Source organism: Populus trichocarpa, chromosome 5, assembly GCF_000002775.5.
Source record: "Populus trichocarpa isolate Nisqually-1 chromosome 5, P.trichocarpa_v4.1, whole genome shotgun sequence".
Classification (NCBI taxonomy): Eukaryota; Viridiplantae; Streptophyta; class Magnoliopsida; order Malpighiales; family Salicaceae; genus Populus; species Populus trichocarpa.
In genome coordinates this window covers 11311375-11330847 of record NC_037289.2, presented here as the reverse complement: position 1 = coordinate 11330847, position 19473 = coordinate 11311375, and the positions used below count along the sequence as shown (strand labels likewise).

General features: G+C 31.1%; 1 protein-coding gene across 2 annotated transcripts; it reads left to right on the top strand.

Moving 5' to 3' along the window:
* Window positions 1–16619: 16619 nt before the first annotated feature.
* Window positions 16620–18506, top strand: LOC18099553 (probable WRKY transcription factor 7). 2 transcript variants are annotated; one of them, XM_024600511.2, is made up of 3 exons: window positions 16620–17583; window positions 17671–17799; window positions 18065–18506. In XM_024600511.2, exons 1-3 carry the CDS (start codon window positions 16874–16876, stop codon window positions 18222–18224), a joined length of 999 nt encoding a protein of 332 aa, XP_024456279.2. In that variant the 5' UTR covers window positions 16620–16873; the 3' UTR covers window positions 18225–18506. The 2 variants fall into 2 exon arrangements, with proteins under 2 accessions (XP_024456279.2, XP_006383530.2); XM_006383468.3 differs by having other exon boundaries at window positions 16629–17583; window positions 17674–17799.
* Window positions 18507–19473: the final 967 nt, after the last annotated feature.

Genomic DNA, 19473 nt, shown 5'->3' with positions numbered 1-19473 from the left:
ATTGATAGGTGTGGTATAAGCTATCCTGAGCTCATCTCACCAAGGTGAAGACTTGGGCTTGGGGTCAAGGGGTCTCACCATCCCTATCCTATCTCACCAGGGTTAGGCTAGGGATGGTGATGCCCAAACCTAACTCCACCATATTGCCAAGTGGTTAGGCTCGGGATGCCGATGTCCAAATCAAACTCCACCATATTTCCAAGTGGTTAGGCTTAATATGCTTATGTTCGAATCCAACTACTAGGCCTACTTGTGCTTGCCAACCTTTTGTAGGGTTGGTATTTAGCATTTAACATAAATGCGATCTACTTACCATCATGAAATCCATAAAATATCGTTAAATCATGCCCATACCTAGAGTCTAGTCATTATGTCTATATCATTTCATACTCAATAGTGTAACCACTCACCATTAGAGGCTATCATTTAATATGATTACCCATATAATAAACTATATAGTTTATTCCCACATTTACCCTTTTATTTATGCAAGTTGATGTGATTCATGGGTATATAAACGCTTATAAATCACCACCTAAAAGGATTCAACTCATTACTTCACTAGGTATATAAACGCCCGCATCTCCTACATTCATCATCTTTATTTGCTATATTTGTAACATATAACTTTAAGGTTTCATTCCCCATACATGCTCACTAACTTAAATATAAAAGGTCTTTTACACTACACAAGAAACTTGTTTTTATATGATTTCATGGACTACCAACTAAGATATTCATTAACGGCCTTCAAAGCCCAATAATAAGACGTCGAAAGGCCTGTAATAACCTAGTTTTGGATCCTCTAAAATTTAAATTTTATTTTTTTATATTTTTAATAAAAAATCCAAAAATATTAAGAAAAGTTCAAATTTTAAAAATATATTCTTCTTGGGTCAACTGCTTTTCCCCCCTATAAAAACTTGAGTTTGTTGAGTCAAAACAAATCAAACTATGTTGATTGGGGTAAAAAAAAAAAGGAGTTTTCTAACTGTTTTAGGTCAAAACAGGGTCCACCAGGTTAAAACTGATTGAAAAATATTTTTTGGTGTTTGAAATTATTTTTTTTATAAACAAAGTTAATTTTTGGCAGTTGAAACTAGTTATTCTAATACTGATTTGAGTTTTTTTTAGTTTTTGCTTGTATATATTTTTATTATTAAATATATAAATAATAACAACAAAGCAAAATAATAATAGTAGTAGTAGTGATGCAGAAGTTTTTCAATAGAGTAGACAAAGATTTTTTCTTCAAACACATCTTGTCTTTTGTTGTGTCCCTTGTTATGTCTCCTGCTTGCACTAGTTATTAAAGTCATTGCAAAGTCTTAAGAAGGGAGGGGGAGGAGAAAGATGAGCATAATTGTTAAGAGCTGAAAGTACTGTACACTGTACTATTCACCTAATTATTTCTTTTTCTTCACCCTAATAAGATATTATTTTTAAAAAAATTTAAAAAGGTACCAAAAATATCCCAACCGTTAGATCAAATATTAATTAGATCTGAACCCTTGATTTAATCTGATCTAAATAGGGCTTACCATACTGGATTAAAACCCAAACGCATCTCAACCCTTAAAAAAATTGGTCATTTGATCTTTGCCTGCCATGTTATCAGATGCACCAGATCTCCTTACACTTGTCCGCACTATAGCATAACTCGGAGCCTTTCTCTCCTCTCGTCGATGTTCTCTCTCTCCCCTTAAATCTCACAACACTAGCCACCTTATGACTCCAGACCACCACAAAAAAAAAATCCTTTCCTCCTCGTGAGCCTTGGTGGTCCTCGTCGTCATTGGTGCCTTAATCACTAGAAAAAGCAAGCAAAAACTTTGGTTTCTCGAAGCTTCAAACACTCGATTCTCTCTCCTTGGTCGTCACTGGTCAACACCACCACCACCATTGAAAATCTCTCACCAAGATCTCATAGGAAAATTTCACCCCCTCCAACAGTGGTTGCGCCTGAGATATACGCATCAACAAGGGCATTTCTATAATTTATAATGAAATCCAAAGTTGTTTGGTCTTTTACCTAGCTAGTGGCACTCATGTAATTTAAAGGACTTCTAGGGGTATTTGTTTTTTACATATATCTGTATTTTATTTTTGTATTGTAAAATACATAAAATTAATTAAAAAAATGATGACACATGTCAAACGCCCCTTTTTTATTTAATTTAATAAAGTTAAAACAAAAAAATAAAAAACAAATAATTTTATGGCCAAGTTTTTTTTAGTACCATGTTTAAACATTAAAAAAAAATAAACAAATAAAAAAATCATTTTGCATGTTGTAGCATTGTAAAAAAAAAAAAAATTAGCATTTAAAAATTTGTATTTATGTTGCATGCATTTTAGGCTTGATAACAAGTTTATCAAGCCCATTAAAGCTTAGCCCAAATAAATTAGCTTCTGAGCCTACATAGATAAGAAAAACAAAAAAAAATCATTACTTTTAAATAAACAATTGTGAAAATTCACTAGATAACAAGAGTTTTGAATAAAAGGGTACAAAGCCCATTTTTAGCATTCTCGTGGGTCTAATAACCATTGTAAAACTCAACCTAGGATTATTCAAGGTAAGTGGATTCACAATGAATATCAACCCGGTATATACTAACACCAGAGTTAGAAATATCAACCCCAGTATTTATAGACATCATAGTGAGAAATATTATAGTCAAACCTTTGATAACATAGCACAACAACCCTTAGCAATTTAAGACAAAACCAACAATGTAGTCCACCTCAAGTATGACGCTTTAGGGGTAATAATATCTTTGTTCTAACATAATCAATCCCTTGTTATGGAATCTCTGAAGACCAGCTAGGGTTCCTAGTGACCATAATACTAGATGACGACTCCAAAAATAAGACTCCCCCCCCCAAAAGCTAGACATCAAAAAAGCTTATTCTTTTTACTCTTTTTCTTTAAAGGTCGTCGTGACGTCTACCGAGGTCCAATAGAATGACAACTCCATTGGAAACTTTTGAACTAAGCTTTGCTCTTATGTCTATAATAGCCATGTTTGTTATGTTGAGTTTGTATATCATTTATTTTTTTATATCTTTAACATTTATTTTCATTCATGTTATCATGCATATATTAGATATGGACTTATGCCTTTACACACTATTCATTACACTTTAAATGCACACAAAATTAACTTTAGGATAGGTGAGGGAATAACAGTACCCCCAATGACTTTAGCTTATGCAAGACTCGTCAACCCATCCAACTCTCGTATGATTGTTTACTTAAAAGTGATTTGTATGCCGATCTAATATTATTCACAGTTTTTATCTTCACGCTCATTGTAAGCCTTATATCAGCCTTTCAAAGACAATCATTGAGCATTCAAAAGACCCTTGTGGCTAGATAGTAACTTATCCCTCAGTATCTAATGGTTAGAACTTACTCCTAGGTTGTACCTTACATAAAATTCACTAAGGCAAGCCTAACATATATCGTCTTGATTTCAGGTCCTATGGGTGACATAATAGATGCTAATTAAGAAATAATTATTATTGAGCACGAGCTTGAATCCAAATCAATACAATTGACAGAAAGAGACTGCCCTATACTAGACGTTAGTGGGATACCACTATTTAGAAACATAAAATGTATGGTGAATGATGCAAACAAGATGTTCCAGCTCTCAAAATACATAAAGGATAAGACATAATTTACTAGAATGTATGAAAGGGTTCTACACCTTTTGAAGGTTCCAGTGCAACCATTAGCTATAAAAGCCTTGATACACTTTTTGGATCCCAAATACCATTGCCTTACATTTGGAGATGTGGATATGGTGCCTATTATTGAAGAGTATGATGTATTGACAGATTTTTCTAGGTATGTTCATAAGGTATAATTTTAGTAAAGAATTGGCAATACTTTAGAAGAGCTTGCTATGCTATTAAGGATCGGTCAACTAAACAATTATAGAGAAAAGAACTATAGGGGTTTGAGATGGAAGTCACTAGAGGAGCTATTGATTGCTAGAACATTTGGTCTTGAGAGGTGCAGAATATTGGCTTAAGAGATATTTAGGCTGGTGTTATGCCTCTCTATTGCTAGAATTATTAGTCTAGAATTGATCAATTTGTTTGTTGAATATGAGAATACTAAAATTGACCATTTAGCTACAATCTTAGTTGAGACTATTCTATCACTCAACCATTATAGAAAGAATAGAAAAGGTTTTATGAGATGTTTTGCTTCATTATTGTTTATTTGGTTTGTGAATCTCATAAAAGCTGAGACACTAGTATTTAGGGATTTATGGTGGTTCGATCAAAATCCATTTGAGTTGTTTGTGTCAAAAAAGTGGCAGAACATTTTTTAGAATAAATGTATTTTAAAAATGTAAGGACTTCCTCAAAGTTAATATAATTGGAAAGCTAATTGGATGAAGGATGTTGCATGCTTAATGAGTTATGAAAAAAAGCCTTGGGTTTCATTAATCAAAGTAACTTCATGCATCAGTTATCCACCTACTTTGATGGCAAGACAACATGGGGTCATACAATGCATTCCTAGAATAGTTGGTTTGACTAAGTCTTAAGGAGCTTATAAAGATGTTGTTGTAAGTATGTTAGAAAACATCATGTAGATTAGAAATCCTTGGTACTGATTCAAAAAGAAATGGGTGTCAGAAATCCCACTACTAATAAGGCTTATCCAAGATGGCATAATGGAGAAACTATTATTGAAGTCGAAACCTTTGAAGTTAAGGGCAATTAAAAACAACTAGACAACACTAAGATTAGAAGATGGAAAGACTTAGTGGAGACCTTTATTAGGTAATACAAATTTAATATGGATGTTGCACCGGACAGGTCAAGCCTATAACTTTTAGAGAAAAGAAACAAGGAATCTATCTAAAAATATGTCTAGAAGTGGTGTGAGGTAGCTGCTCAAGTTAATCCTTCTTTGATGGATAAAGAGATGGTCCTTTATTCTCAAATAATTTCAAAGCCTTATATTTTGAGCATTTAGTTAGAAGCACCACACAACATTTCGCCGATTTAGTAATTGTTGCTGAAAGAATTGAATAAGCCATTAGAGCTGGAAATATTGTTGACCCATCTCAGAAGAGGGGTTTTATTGGAAAAAGAAAAAGGTTGTAATATATAATGTCAAAAGTAAAGATTATAAAAGAAAAAAGAAAAACTAATATGACAATCACCGCAACATGTATAATTTTCAAACACTTACCCCTGCTACAACCAACTTGAATTTTACCTCATATTTTCTTGGGAATCAATCCAAAATTCAAAACAACCCGCCAAACTAATAATTACCCACGTAAGAACTTTAAAAGAACCCAAGAATAGTTACCACCACTATTAATACCTCTAAGTGAAATGTACTAAAGGTTGTTGAGTATTGGTCAGATTGTCCATGTTGCGGGCCATAATATTGACAAATGTCTAGCCTTTAAGAAAAATCTCCTGTAACTTATGAAGGCATGGTGGACCACCTTTAATGAAGCCCCAAATGTAAACTTAAATATGCTTTTGAATCATGCCTTTAAAACTGAAGGAGTCAATGCTATTGAAAAAGGAAAAGAGATGAAAGAGTTTTAAAGGCAACCATGGAAAAGCTCTATAAAATAATGATACAAGCAAATTGCTTTAGTACACCACTCAAGACACAACTTGTAAGAGATCTGGGTCAGCTTTGCAAATACCATCAGCAAATTGGTTATGATATTGATCGTTGTGAGGAGTTTGATTATGAGGTTAAAAGAGTGATGATCCTAGGTATGTTAAGGCAAAAAGGTTCAAAGAAAGATGTTGTAATTGGAATGATAACTTGTCAAGATAAGAAGTTTGAAGTTTGTAGATACCAACCAACTATGCAAGAACCATCAAATATGATCTTGATTAAGCCAACCTACATAAATAGTAAGAATTAAAATGCTATACACCATAATTATAGGTACTAGTTCCATATTAAAACTACCTGCTCTTATTTTTCATACCGAGGTAGGAGGACTAACTTAAAATGGAAGATGTTTTACTCTTGAAGAATTGGAGAGGCAAAGAAAAGACAAAGGGAAAGATATGGTTGAGTTGGAAAAAAATAACGATGTCAATAAACAAGTAAGTGATAAAAAGGCCATAAAATACCTCAAAATTAATGAAACACAATGAGCATAGTGTGGTGGACCAATTAAAAAAGACACATATTTGAATCTCATTGTTATCATTGATCCTTAGTTCAAAGTTATACCAGAATGCCCTGTAAAAAGTATTTAATGAAGCTTATGCCCCTCGAGATATTACACAAGACTCCAAAGAGCATCTGATAGGCAAAATCCAATCTGCCAACTACTTATTCTTCATTGAGGATGAACTTGACTCTAAAGGAACTGGTCATAAGAAGCCACTGTACATCATAGTGAAATAGAAAGACTATGTAGTTGCAAAGGTGCTTATAGATAATGGCTTTGTTTTGAATGTGCTCCTAATACATATGCTAAATAAGATGCATATGGATGCTTCCCAATGAGACCAAGCACCATGACTATTAGAGTTTATGATATTAAGAAAAATTATGGAAAAACATTAAAATTGATCTAATCATCGGCCCACAACCATTCCAAGTAACTTTTTAAGTAATGGATATCAATCCTTCCTATAGCATGCTACTGGGGAGACCTTGGATTTATGCTACTAGAGTTGTGGTATCACCACTGCACCAAAGAGTCAACTTTATCATCAATGGAAGCTTGATTACTATGATTAAAGAAACATTATCAATGATAAAGAATGTGGTAGTTTCTTATGTTGAGACCAAGGATAATGCTAACAGGAATCTTCATGTATTTAAGGTTGTAAATATCAAGTGGGTACCAAAGAATACCATGAGAAGGAAGCCTAAAATTTCTAAAGCCTCTAATATGGTTGCAAAGTGATTCTTAAAGCATGGATTATCATTCCATCATAACCCAACAACTGGGATGCTGAAAAGGATCAATATAATGAAGATGAAATGCGCTGATTAGAGGTTTGGTTTGGGATACAAGCCTATGAGGATATATTATAAAAAGTTGTTGAAATGAAAAGAAAAAGGAAATTGGCTCAAATTGAGAAGTGTAGGCCTAATAAAAAAAAGATAGAGATCCCACTTATCCATATAACTTTTCCACATCCTGTTTATGTGATTCGACCTGAGGGTAAGCTAGAGGATTTAAAGAAGAAGTTTGATGATGCTATCATTAACCATTTAGGAGAAGCTAAAAAAAGATTGTGATGGATATCTCAAGAATAAAGATAAGTCTCATGAACTACTGCTTCAATTAACAATCAACACCCTGAAATATGCCCCAACTGAATTTGTGAGGAGGTTGGTTGAAGGGGAAGAGCTGGACAATTGAGAGATCTAAGAGGTCTCAATTGTTTTTAAAAAATAATCTTAAAAAATGTTATACAATTTATCTTATTCTAGGTATTTATTATTAGTTTGATAACTAAGATTTCCCTGCTTTCAAACTTGGAGAAAGGACCTCTATATTACAATTTATAACTTAGAAAATATACATAAGTAATTAAGCTGTAAATGATCAATATCACAATCACACATCCATCAATGGGGTTTTAGGTTTTGGGTGCAGTCACTGCATATATGAATTTTGGATGCAATCGATAATGTTTTTGCTAAAAATATCTAGGATTAATTTTGATTTCTTATAAGTGATTCTACCATAAAGAATAGATAGAAACAAAGTTACAAGAATAGAAAACAAAAATTGATAACCCTAATAAAGTTTTTTTTAACAATAAGTGAAAACATAAAGGTACTAGTAATTCTTAAAAGTATTTAAAACCTCTGATCTTAGATATTACCTTATCTAAAAAAGAATATTTTAGGGCTTTTATGGCCACCTAGATTGGAAGCCACTTACACTTTCTATGTTGACATTTCCTCAAATGTCATAGCTTTGAAGAACAGTTCATCAAACATATATCTTTATGCTTGCCTGTAGCATCCTTTTTAGGCTATTCTTAAAACACTTAATAGCATGGATTGAGATGGCATACATTACATAGGTACAAAGGTTTAGCTCATGTCTCCATAAATACATATCTCTCGTGATCCTTTCCTCTATAGCCATTATGCATATGTTGAATGTGAGTTATATTGGACTCTTGTTAAGAGAAAATGATGAAAAATAAACCTTTCTATATTAGTGAAAATGAAAGTTGAGGTGTTCTTAATTAGCTTTGAAATTAGAGATAATGTTACCATTCAAATTACTTAAGCTTTAGCTAAATCAATGGTATAAATTCAATTATAGATAATGATATGCATTGTTTCATAAAATGCTATGATGAATTATGATAACAATTATGTTAATGGATGCATTTTTAATATATGAACTTCTTATTATATGCTATATAGCTTGTAGACAACCTTAAGAGAGAAAGACTTTGATTAAAAGTGTAATTTAGCCTAAAAATACCTAGTAATCATGTTCTTAATTTTTTTTTCCAATTCATCTAGTATCTCTAAAACAGGAAACATGTGTTGCATTCCTATAAAAACAACTAACATACTAGACTGATTTTGAAAATTGGTTGTTGATTGCATGGAACAAATCATATTGCTATTGATTTAAAGGATCTAATACCAAGTTAAATTATTAATATAATTAAGTAGAAGATAAAAAGAGAGGTCAAAAGGTATTGCTACAATCCTTAGCTGGTACATTTGGCAAAACCTATGATATATTTATCATTAATATTTATACTATATATGAGATATGTACAATTTGTAAGTAGATGTAATAGTTGTACAAGTATACTAGATATTTACTATGTGTATATTAATATGAGAAAACCTATAGTCTTTGTCGCAATAGTCTCAGTATTATAATAGTTTCACTGGGCTTAGATTTCTAATTTTGATTTTGACTTTAGTGTATGTAAGACTCGAACTTATGCTTTTCATAAGTTGTGTTTTGATTTGTTGATTGTAGGCACTTATTCTTAATAAGTGGCTCTGAAAAATCAATGCTCTACAAAGATATAACATCTATAGAATACGGTGAAGACATAACAAACATGAACCAAACTTTGATGAAAATATGTATACCACGTGATTTTTTTCATTGATGATTGATACTATGAAAGTTTCCTAACATAGAATAAAGGATGTGTTAGAACCCTTGGTAACGAATTTGTAAGGGAATCTATTATTCAATTTGGAATTAGGAGCCAAAAGTAACTAAAATTTCATGAAAATACAAGTTTAAATGTAGATGATATGCTAAAATATAATTTGTTCAAAACACCGCTAGAAAATTAGAAAAAAATAATGAAAATGCCGACGAAATATATTTCATTGCAGTTTACCAATGGAAAATACTATGGAATATTTTTGTCATTAATTCCTAACAAAAAATGAAATTAAAGGAAAAAATTTCATTGGCACTTTTTATTTGTCAAATAACCGATGGAAATGCTAATGAAAATTTTGTGTGTGATTTGAAGGGAAAATTAAACCCGACGTCTCTTTCAAAGACAAACTTAACAAATCAATTTTTTCCTTCTTTCAATTTTGTAGTTGACACAACACCTCTCTGAAGACCTAAGTTTCTCTCCCACTATTCTTTTACTTGTCAAGCTTCACTTTGTTGAGTAAGCAAACCCTTTTATTTATGTCTGGGATTTAGATAAAATAGATTTAATTTATAATTTAATGAAAATATAAATTTATAATTTAATTTATAAAATAGATTTAAAGCTTGCAAGTTTAGTATGGAAAATATTTTGTTCCTTTGGCATCTTGTTTATTTGATTCAAGTCTGACCCTTAGCATCTACATACATTTGTTAACGTCTAATGGGAAATGTTTCTAATTTATGTTCATTGTTTCAATTTTTTTGAGATGTTTTTTTGTTGTGATTGTGGATTTGTTGTGAGTAATTATTAGCTTGGAGATCATAATAAACTAAAAAAAATAAATTGAAAACACCGAAGAAATCGCTGATAATTTCTAATTTTTTTAAAAAAATTTATTTCGTTAGCAAATCTATCGGCAATTTTCAATGCGTGCTTCACCATTTGATGCGTGCTTCACTATTTTTTAATAAAAAAATTTCAGCAAACAAAAATGAATATGGATGTTTTTCCAACATATTTTTTGAAAACAAAAATCATGATTATAAACCGAAAACTTTATGCATATATTTAATTAAATAAATTGAGAACCATCTCTCCTCGTAAATGCAAAAAACAATTGTCAACACATCTATTTGACTAGCTTCTCTATGGGTCGGATATGTTGTTAATGTGATTTTTAACATAAAAAAATATAAGTGTGAATCGAAAAACCAATAAATAAATAAATAAATATATATATATATATATATATATATATATATATATATATATATATAAAACGAGGATCATATACATTAATAAATACAAAAAAGAGTTGTTAACGCAACACCACATGTAAGATCAAGTTAATGTTTAACATAGTAGAAAAATAGAACAACGTAGCGAGTGTGTTTCACTGTATTATGATACTCTAAACTAAAAAAAATAAATACGTTGTTTACACTACACAATTTTTTTTTAATGTATGAACCAATAAAATTAGAAAGAGCTGCTAACTCCAATCAAATTCTAAAATAAAAGGACAATTATTCTCATAAAAGTAAAAGATAGACAAGGATAATATTTAATCCCTGCTTTTCGCTTTAATGCATACTTTTTTTCTTTTTTCTTTTTTATCTTAAAGGTCACTTTTTATTACCTATTAAAAATAATTTTTCTTTATATAAAACATAAAAAAAAAATTTATAGATGAATTTCAATAATCTCTTCGAAACATTAAATACATATAAAATAATTTAAAAAAACAACCACTATTTAAAAAGGATAAATAAACAATCTAAAAAAATAAGAGAGAAGTGATATTAATTTAAATATAAAATAAAAAATCATTTAAAAAATACATATAAAAAAGTATCAATTAAAAAAATAAAAAAGAAAGAGACTAGGAGCTGCTAGAACTAGCAAGTCAGGTCCACACGCCTAATCCATTTAAAAAATGATCGCCTAACTGGATTATGCTAGTCGATGAATTCATTGTCAAATCCACGATCTAGGTCATACACTTAACTAGATCTAATAAATTTTTTATTTCTAAAAATAGTTTTTATTCAATTAAATATAACTAAAAGGGATCAGTGTTTTACTGTATAGTGAATTACTATGGACTGTGAGTGATTTCACTGTGAATTGCACTATTTAGAATTACTGTAAGGTGTGAGTGATTTCACTATGGATTGCACTGTTTGGTGGGGCATAATAAGATTGTAGACCACATGCACCTAGCTGTAGATCTAGGCGAGCGGGTCTGCAGACCCGCGCCCCTAGGGTTTGCAGACCCACTTGCAGTTTGGAGACCTTTGCCCCTAGGTCTGCAAACCTACTTGCTTGGGTCTGTAGAACCCCGTGCATGGGGTGTGCAGAACCGTGCACTGGTGCAAACCCGCCTACCTGGGTCTTTTCTAACCTGTGCCTGGGGTCTGCAGACCCCCCTAGGGGTTGCAAACCCCGCAGAGAAGAAGTAGAGTAAATTACTGTGGACAGTGAGTAATTTCATTGTGAATTGCACTGTTTGGAATTACTGTGGACTGTGAATGATTTCACTATGGATTGCAGTGTCTGGTGGGGCATGGTATGGCTGCAGACTCTAGACGTCTGGCTCCAAACCCAGGCCCGCGAGTTTGAATTACTGTAGACTATGAGTGATTTCACTATGAATTGCACTGTTTGGTGCAAAAACTAAAAAAGATTAGTGAATTATTATAGGCTGTGAGTGATTTCAGTGTGGATTGCACTGTTTGGTGGGGCATGATAAGACTGCAAACCCCAGGCGCCTGGTTGCAAACCCAGGCGAGCAGGTATGCAGACCCGCACCCCGGGAGTCTGTAGACCTGAGCGCTGGCTCTGCAAACCCGCTGGCTTAAGCCTACAGACCCCTGCGCCTAGGGTGTGCAGAACCTCGTGCTGGGCGCAAACCTGCCCATCTGGGTCTCTTCTGACTCGCGCCTAGATCTGCAAACCCACACGGCTGGGTCTGCAGACCCGTAGAAAAGAACAAATTTGAAAAAAAATAAAAAAAACAATTATTAGTATTGTTGTTATTATTATCGTTAATAAATTTTTTTAAAAAAATATTACTATATAAACTTGGACTAGACAAGTTTAATATTATTATTACTATGATAAATTCTATTATTTTTATTATAATTAAAAGTATTAATATTAAAAATATTATTATTATTATTATTATTTTTATTAGAAATATTAAAAATACTATTATTTGTATTATAAATATTATTATTTTGATTATAATTAATATTACTAATATAATAATTAATAAATTTGAAATAAATATTATTAATATTGAAAAACAATAATATATTTGATTTGAAGGGTAAAATTAAGAATTATTATTATTATTATTTATTTTTATCATTAGTAAATTAAAAAAAAAATTATTATTACCATTGAAAAATAACCATATATTATTTTTTAAATAAAAATATAAGAATTTGGACAGACAAGTTAAATATTATTATTAATATTATAAACATTATTAAATTCATTAATATTATTAAATTTACAATAAATATTAACACTATAAAAAAAAAAATTTGATTTGAGAGGTAAAATCAATTATTATTATTATTATTATTATTATTATTATTATGAACTTGTGTCCGGCATCCCCTTCCAGACCCAAGAAACTTGGAGCTGAAAAGAGACACCTGATTCAAGTTGCTTGGGAGTGGCAGGAGCGCAGACTCAAATCCCTTGAGTCTTGTAGCACTACCTGGTCCAAGACACTTCAGTCAGACGTCCGAAACCAAGGCAAATGAGTCCGACGTTGTAGCCAGATCCAGGGCTCTTAGGTCCGGTGTTGCAGCCAGACCCACGGCTCATTGGTCTGGCATTTAAGAGAAGCCTAAAGCTCTTGGACCATGTGATCAGCTAGACCCACTTAAACTTGGGTAAGTTTAATATTATTATTAATATTAAAAATATTATTTTTTTAATTATAATTAATGTTATTGATATTAAAAATATTATTATTTGTATTATAAAGATTATTATTTTTTATTATAATTAATGTTATTAATATAATAATTAATATATTTGTAAACAATATCATTAATATTGAAAAATCAACCATAGATTTGATTTGAAGGGTAAAATTAATAATAATAATAATAATAATAATAATAATAATAATAATAATAATAATAATTATTATTATTATTATTATTATTATTATTATTATTAAATTTTTAAAAAAATATTATTACTATCAAAGAAAATCAATAAAGTTTATTTGAAGGGATTAAAAACTATAAAAACTTGGGCCAGACAAATTTAATATTATTATAAATATTATCAAATTCATTAATATTATTAAATTTGAAATAAATTTTATTACTATCGAAAAAAACACAAATTTGATTTGAAGGGTAAAATTAATTATTATTATTATTATTAACTTACATGAATCAGGCTGTCTGTAACGCCGAGCCCCGGGCTTTTGGGTTTTCCTTTATAGACAAATCCAATACTCTTGGGTCTTAGATTTTTTGATATTTTTTATATATATAAAAAAAGAGATTGGCCTACAGTGTAGCGCGGGCCACCTAACTAGTTATACGTTAACAAGGTGTGTGAAATTTTTTGATAGACAAAACAACAAAAAACAATATTTTCTCGAAGAAAAAAAAAACATGGGTAGATTGTGAGACTAAAATAAAAAATAGGCCTATTTTTTAAAAGTTAGATTACGAAGAGGCCTTCTTTTATGCCAAATAAAAAATAAAAATTTAAAATATTAAAAAAGGGATGAAATAATATTTTATTTTTTTAAGTTTAAGGGGTTGAAAATACCATAGCTATAAAATTTGGACTGACATACCAAGTTGAACCGTAACCCGGTCAACCCAGGACCAAGGCCAGGTCAAGTTTAGAAAAAATAAAGGGAGTAATTGACCTTACATGATCCGTTTAAAAGCTTGGGTTGACCCTGTACTCGATCAAAGCCTGGTCTGAAACCTGTTAACCTTTAAAAGAAATACAATATGATTTCATTTTGATCTTTTATAAAAAAAAAAAAATGAGTTTTTTTTCTTGGTTAAACTGCTTCTCTCATTCCTGAGTCCTTGTCTTGGGTCAAGTTTAATAACTATGAAGAACATATATATATATATAAAGAGAGAGAGAGAGAGAGAGGTCTAGACCCCCCAGGAGGCAAGCAGGGGCCCGGGCCCTCCCTCAAGACATTTTAATTTTTATAGACGGAGAGTCATATTTTTTTATTTCAAAGAGATGGGTTTTATTAGAGTAATCAATTGTGGCTTTATTTTTTATTTTCTAATTTACTCTTAACCTACGTGGAAAAAAAATATAAAAGCATTATTTTGTGAAATAAAAAACAGAACCATTAATTTATCCTAATATAAATCCTACAAGCTGCAGCTAATCAATTTACCCTAATATAAATCTTGCAAGCTGCAGCCAATCAAACAGAGAAATAAAAATACAAATCACGAGCAAAATTTTTCTACAAAAAAATTGAAGCAGAGTCACCAATTAATTTATCTTTCATTAAACAAAATAAAGTAATTTAAATTTAAAATCTATTTTTCTTTTATTTTGAGATGTTTGCTAATAATTTGATGAGGTTTTTTTATAATTCTACTATTTTAGCTCATTTTTTTCTCAAATCTACTAGTTCTACCAATTGTTTTTTAAATTCTTGTTATAGTGATTTGTTTTCTAATTAATTAGATATATTTTATTGATTTGTTTTGATTATGCTTGAATTTTTTTTATGTTTTGTTTTTAGCAGAGCCACCAAAATTATCAATTTTTTCTTACAATATATGTTTTGATTTTAGGTTAAACGATAAACAAATTAAGAAAAATTGGTTCTTTATTATTTTTTGCTTTATTTCAAAATTTATCAAACATAAATAATGCTTTGTTCTAGCTAATGTTTCTTATATACTTTGTATGTTTATATTTGATAGGTATAAAGACCAACAACATTAAAGTGATTGATACATTAGGAAGATAAAATTAACTTCATTGCTTTGACTCAATATAGTATTACTTTAAACATTTTACCTTATACAAAGGTTATTAATTATGCAGATTTTGTTTTACAACTCATGTACAATAAATTAAAACAAATATTATATCTTGTTATATTAATTTTGGTCCCCCTAATAAATAATTCCCCCCTCTCTCTCTCTCATATATATATATATATATATATATATATGGGAGAGAGAGAGGGGGGGTTAGGCCCGCAAGTGAACCCATGCTCTTAGGCCATACAAATAAGGTACGTACAACATGTGCATGGCCACCCCCTTAATACAAAAAGATTAAAATAAAGTAGGGTCAAGCTCGCGGGTCTAGCCTTTTGTGTTATTTTTTTTCTTGTTTTTCTTTGGTTTTTTACATTCTAAAATGTTTTTATTAGATTCACTTGCTTTTTAGTTTTGATACGATTCTTAAATATTATTATTAGTTTTTATTTAAATTCTAATAATTTTTTAAAATAATAATACTAATAATAAACTGTTAATGAAAATTTGGTTGAAATTGATTTTTATTATTAAATATTTTAAATAGATTTTTAACATGGTTTTATCATATTTGTGATTTTTTCAATTTTCAATCACACAAAAATATAATACTATTTTGAGATTGTTTGTTAACTTGATTTAATAATTATAAATTTTTTTTTGAAAAAAAAAAATGAGTTCAATTAAAAACATTAGTTGATTAAGTTAAACAAGAAACATATTAATAGAAAAAAATTATCTTAATAAAAAAAAAACTTTTAAATTTGATAATAGTGTTACAAAATCTCCCGAAAACTGTATATTTTTTATATTTTTTTTAAAAAATTGAGTCCCCAGCAGCACAACACTAATATACAAACTAATTACACCAAATTAACCATTTAGTAATCCAAGAAGGAGGCTAGCGGGTCCTACACAAGGTTATCAATTCCATTTTGGTAAGTGTTTTGTTTTTTCAATTGGAATGAAATGTTTCAGTTTCGGAGTGTTTCGGCGTGCCGTTTCGGAGTTGTACTGTTCATATATATATATTCAACAAACATAATTCAAATTCAAGATAAATTAATTATAAATTATGAAATATAAACACAATGTCAAACAAATATAATTTCAAAATTAAAAATATTTCTAAATAGTCAAGATTAAATAGATCTTTAACTTAAAGTAATTCAACTTAAACAAAATATCAAAATATTATGAAAATATAATGTTTTAACACAAATATTTTAAATATAAAGTTAGGTCAATGTTATCAAAGCTAATGGAATCTAAAGCATCCTTTATTTTGCTCAAATTCCTATAAAGTATAAACATGAAAAAAACAACATGAATATAAACTATATATATTAGTGATAAATTTAATTTTAAAAAATTAATATCATTATTAATATTATTACTATCATTATTATTGAAAATAGTAATGAAAAACGATTCACTTTTCCATTTTATATTAAAAATTGTACCGCCAACCCGACCCGATACATGCACACCGCTAATCCTAATACCTATCGTTCCGGCGATAAAAGAAAAGGAAGAACACGAAAAAATTCGTGTTCCTATATAATTTTGAGAGCCGAGTTCAAGTAATTTTGACCACACTGAATAGACACTCCATATTTCCCTCATCCTTTATCTACAGTCCTCACATTTTCATCTCACTCGCCTTTTCTTTTCTTTTCTTGTCTTTCTCTCTGTTCTCCTTCTATGGTGTGGTTTCAGTGATCATGGCTGTGGAACTCATGATGGCTTACAGGAACAGTGGTTTTTTAGTAACTAAGATGGAAGAAAACGCCGTCGAAGAAGAGGCTTCAGGACTCGAGAGTGTTAACAAGCTAATTAGATTATTATCCCAACAGAATCAAGAAAATCTTCATCAGTCATCAACTCCAACCTCGAGAACTTCCATGGATGTGGAAATGGATTGCAAGGCTGTTGCAGATGTTGCCGTTCCTAAATTCAAGAAAGTCGTTTCTCTTCTGCCTCGTAACAGAACTGGCCATGCGCGCTTTAGAAGAGCCCCTGTGTCTACTCCTCCAGTTAACCAAAGACAAGAACAAGATTATCAAGTTCTTGAAGCTAATCAGCTTTATTATGCCACACCAATCCAGCAGATTCCACCTCCAGTTCATAACCAAAATCATTATCCTATTGTAGAGCCAAAGAACGGGGAGATTGAGAGGAAAGATTCGGCAACTACTATAAACTTCTCTTGTTCTTCAGCTGGGAACTCTTTTGTGTCTTCATTGACTGGTGATACTGATAGCAAACAGCCATCGTCTTCATCATCTTTTCATATCACAAATGTTTCTCGGGTTTCTTCAGCGGGGAAGCCACCTTTATCTACTTCTTCTTTGAAAAGAAAGTGTAGCTCTGAAAATTCGGATTCTTCTGGCAAGTGTGCCTCTTCTGGTCGTTGCCGTTGCTCCAAGAAAAGGTACAAATCATAACTCTCTTTCAAGATTAGGGTTTACGCCTAATTATCATGGATTTTGTACTTAGTAGTAGTGGATTTCTTGCATAGCAGAAAGATGAGATTGAAAAGAGTGGTGAGGGTTCCAGCAATCAGCTTGAAGATGTCTGATATTCCACCTGATGACTACTCATGGAGAAAGTATGGTCAAAAGCCCATTAAAGGATCTCCACATCCAAGGCATGCTTCTTTCTTTTTTGTATGGTTGTATTGAATTTTCAGTTCTGTGCATGAGTTTCCAAACAATAGACCATTGATTTCCTATGATTTACCCTAAAAATCCGTATGAATCAATGTCTACATTAAAAATATAATTGAGGCAGACAAGAAAGTTTAGATTCTTGTGCAGATACCAGATGATACAAGTAATTTTTTCTTTTTTAAAAAACAAATACTGGGTTTCTGGAGATATATAGTGCTGATAATATTTCGATTTGTTCCACAGAGGTTACTACAAGTGCAGTAGTGTGAGAGGATGTCCAGCTCGCAAGCATGTGGAGAGAGCTTTAGATGATCCATCAATGCTTGTAGTTACCTATGAAGGAGAGCACAGCCACACTATCTCTGTTGCGGAGACATCCAATCTCATCCTAGAATCCTCTTAACCAGATCATCGCCATCAACAAGAACGAAAAAGTGTAACAAACAGTACTTCTTCTAAACAGCAGCGGTAGCGGCCAGGAGCTGTACTGGAATCAGATGATTAGCTCAGCTTTTTCTTGAAAGAGATTAGAGGGTCAGTCCATTTGTTCATTTGCATGTAAACTATGGGATTCTTGCTGCCTTCTTCTTCCCCACTCTACCTAGAACAACTGTGAACCCGTATGATGTTAGTTAAATTGAAAATCTAAAAGAGAAAGGATTAAAAGATGGTGGATTTGGTAGTAGATCTCAATCGATCTAAAAGAAAGCTAGGTATCTTTGATTTTTTTTTCCATGGCTTGCTTTAAGCTCTGGGTTCATGTTTTTGGACGCCTACTTCTCACTTTTCTTGCATCAAGCTCGTAGTTTGATTAAATTAAAGAAAGAAAGAAAAAGGTGAAGAAAAGGACACAGTCAAACAGTAGCAAAATAAGTGGACGAACATGTCGTTTTTGGGACGGTTGACCACAAGAAAGAGGTCGGCAGATTTTAGTTGGGACGGCTAAAATGTCAGTGATTGATTCTGCGGTGTCACCGATATTTCTAAGAAAAATATTTTTTTATTTTAAATTAATTTTTTATATATTTTTAAATTATTTTAATGTTTAGATATAAAAATAATAAAAATATTATTTTAATATATTTTCAAATAAAACACTTTAAAAATAATTATTACTACAACAAAAAATTTTCATTCGTTTATTATTTACAATATTGTTTTTAAAAATATATTAAAATAGTATTTTTTATTTAAAAAAAATATATTTTTAACAGTAAAAATATATAAAAAAAACTCTTTAAATGTTACGAAATTCAATATTGGTGGTTGGTGGAATTGATGATTTTGTGGTCAAGAAAAAGGGGCCCTACAATGTTTACTAATTTGTTCCTTGCTTTGCTTTGCCTTTGCTAAACGCCAACGTAGCAGTGCTAAAGGGTCCCCTGAAGTAATTGATCATTATCAAAATTCGCGCGCGCACAAATGTTAGTTAGCCTTATAAGTTGATAGCTAAAAGCTAATTAGATCCTGGGAGTGTCCCCGGCGATGGGAGTACAGAGAATCTCATGGCCCTATCCGGCCATCACCGGAAAGCGGGAACTTGGCCGTACTTACATCAGAAAGCAAAATCCTATTATAGTATAAAGATTTCAAAAGAAAAACATTAAGCAGGTGATGTCCTGGCCTTCTGCGTGAGATGAAATATTCATCAA

What these genes read in the sequence shown, in the direction of transcription:
- LOC18099553 (XM_024600511.2), top strand. Translation starts at nt 16,874, where the DNA reads ATGGCTGTGGAACTCATGATGGCTTACAGGAACAGTGGTTTTTTAGTA. An exon ending in TGCCGTTGCTCCAAGAAAAG is followed by an intron (nt 17,584 to 17,670) that starts GTACAAATCATA and finishes TTTCTTGCATAG; the next exon opens with CAGAAAGATGAGATTGAAAA. An exon ending in AAAGGATCTCCACATCCAAG is followed by an intron (nt 17,800 to 18,064) that starts GCATGCTTCTTT and finishes TTTGTTCCACAG; the next exon opens with AGGTTACTACAAGTGCAGTA.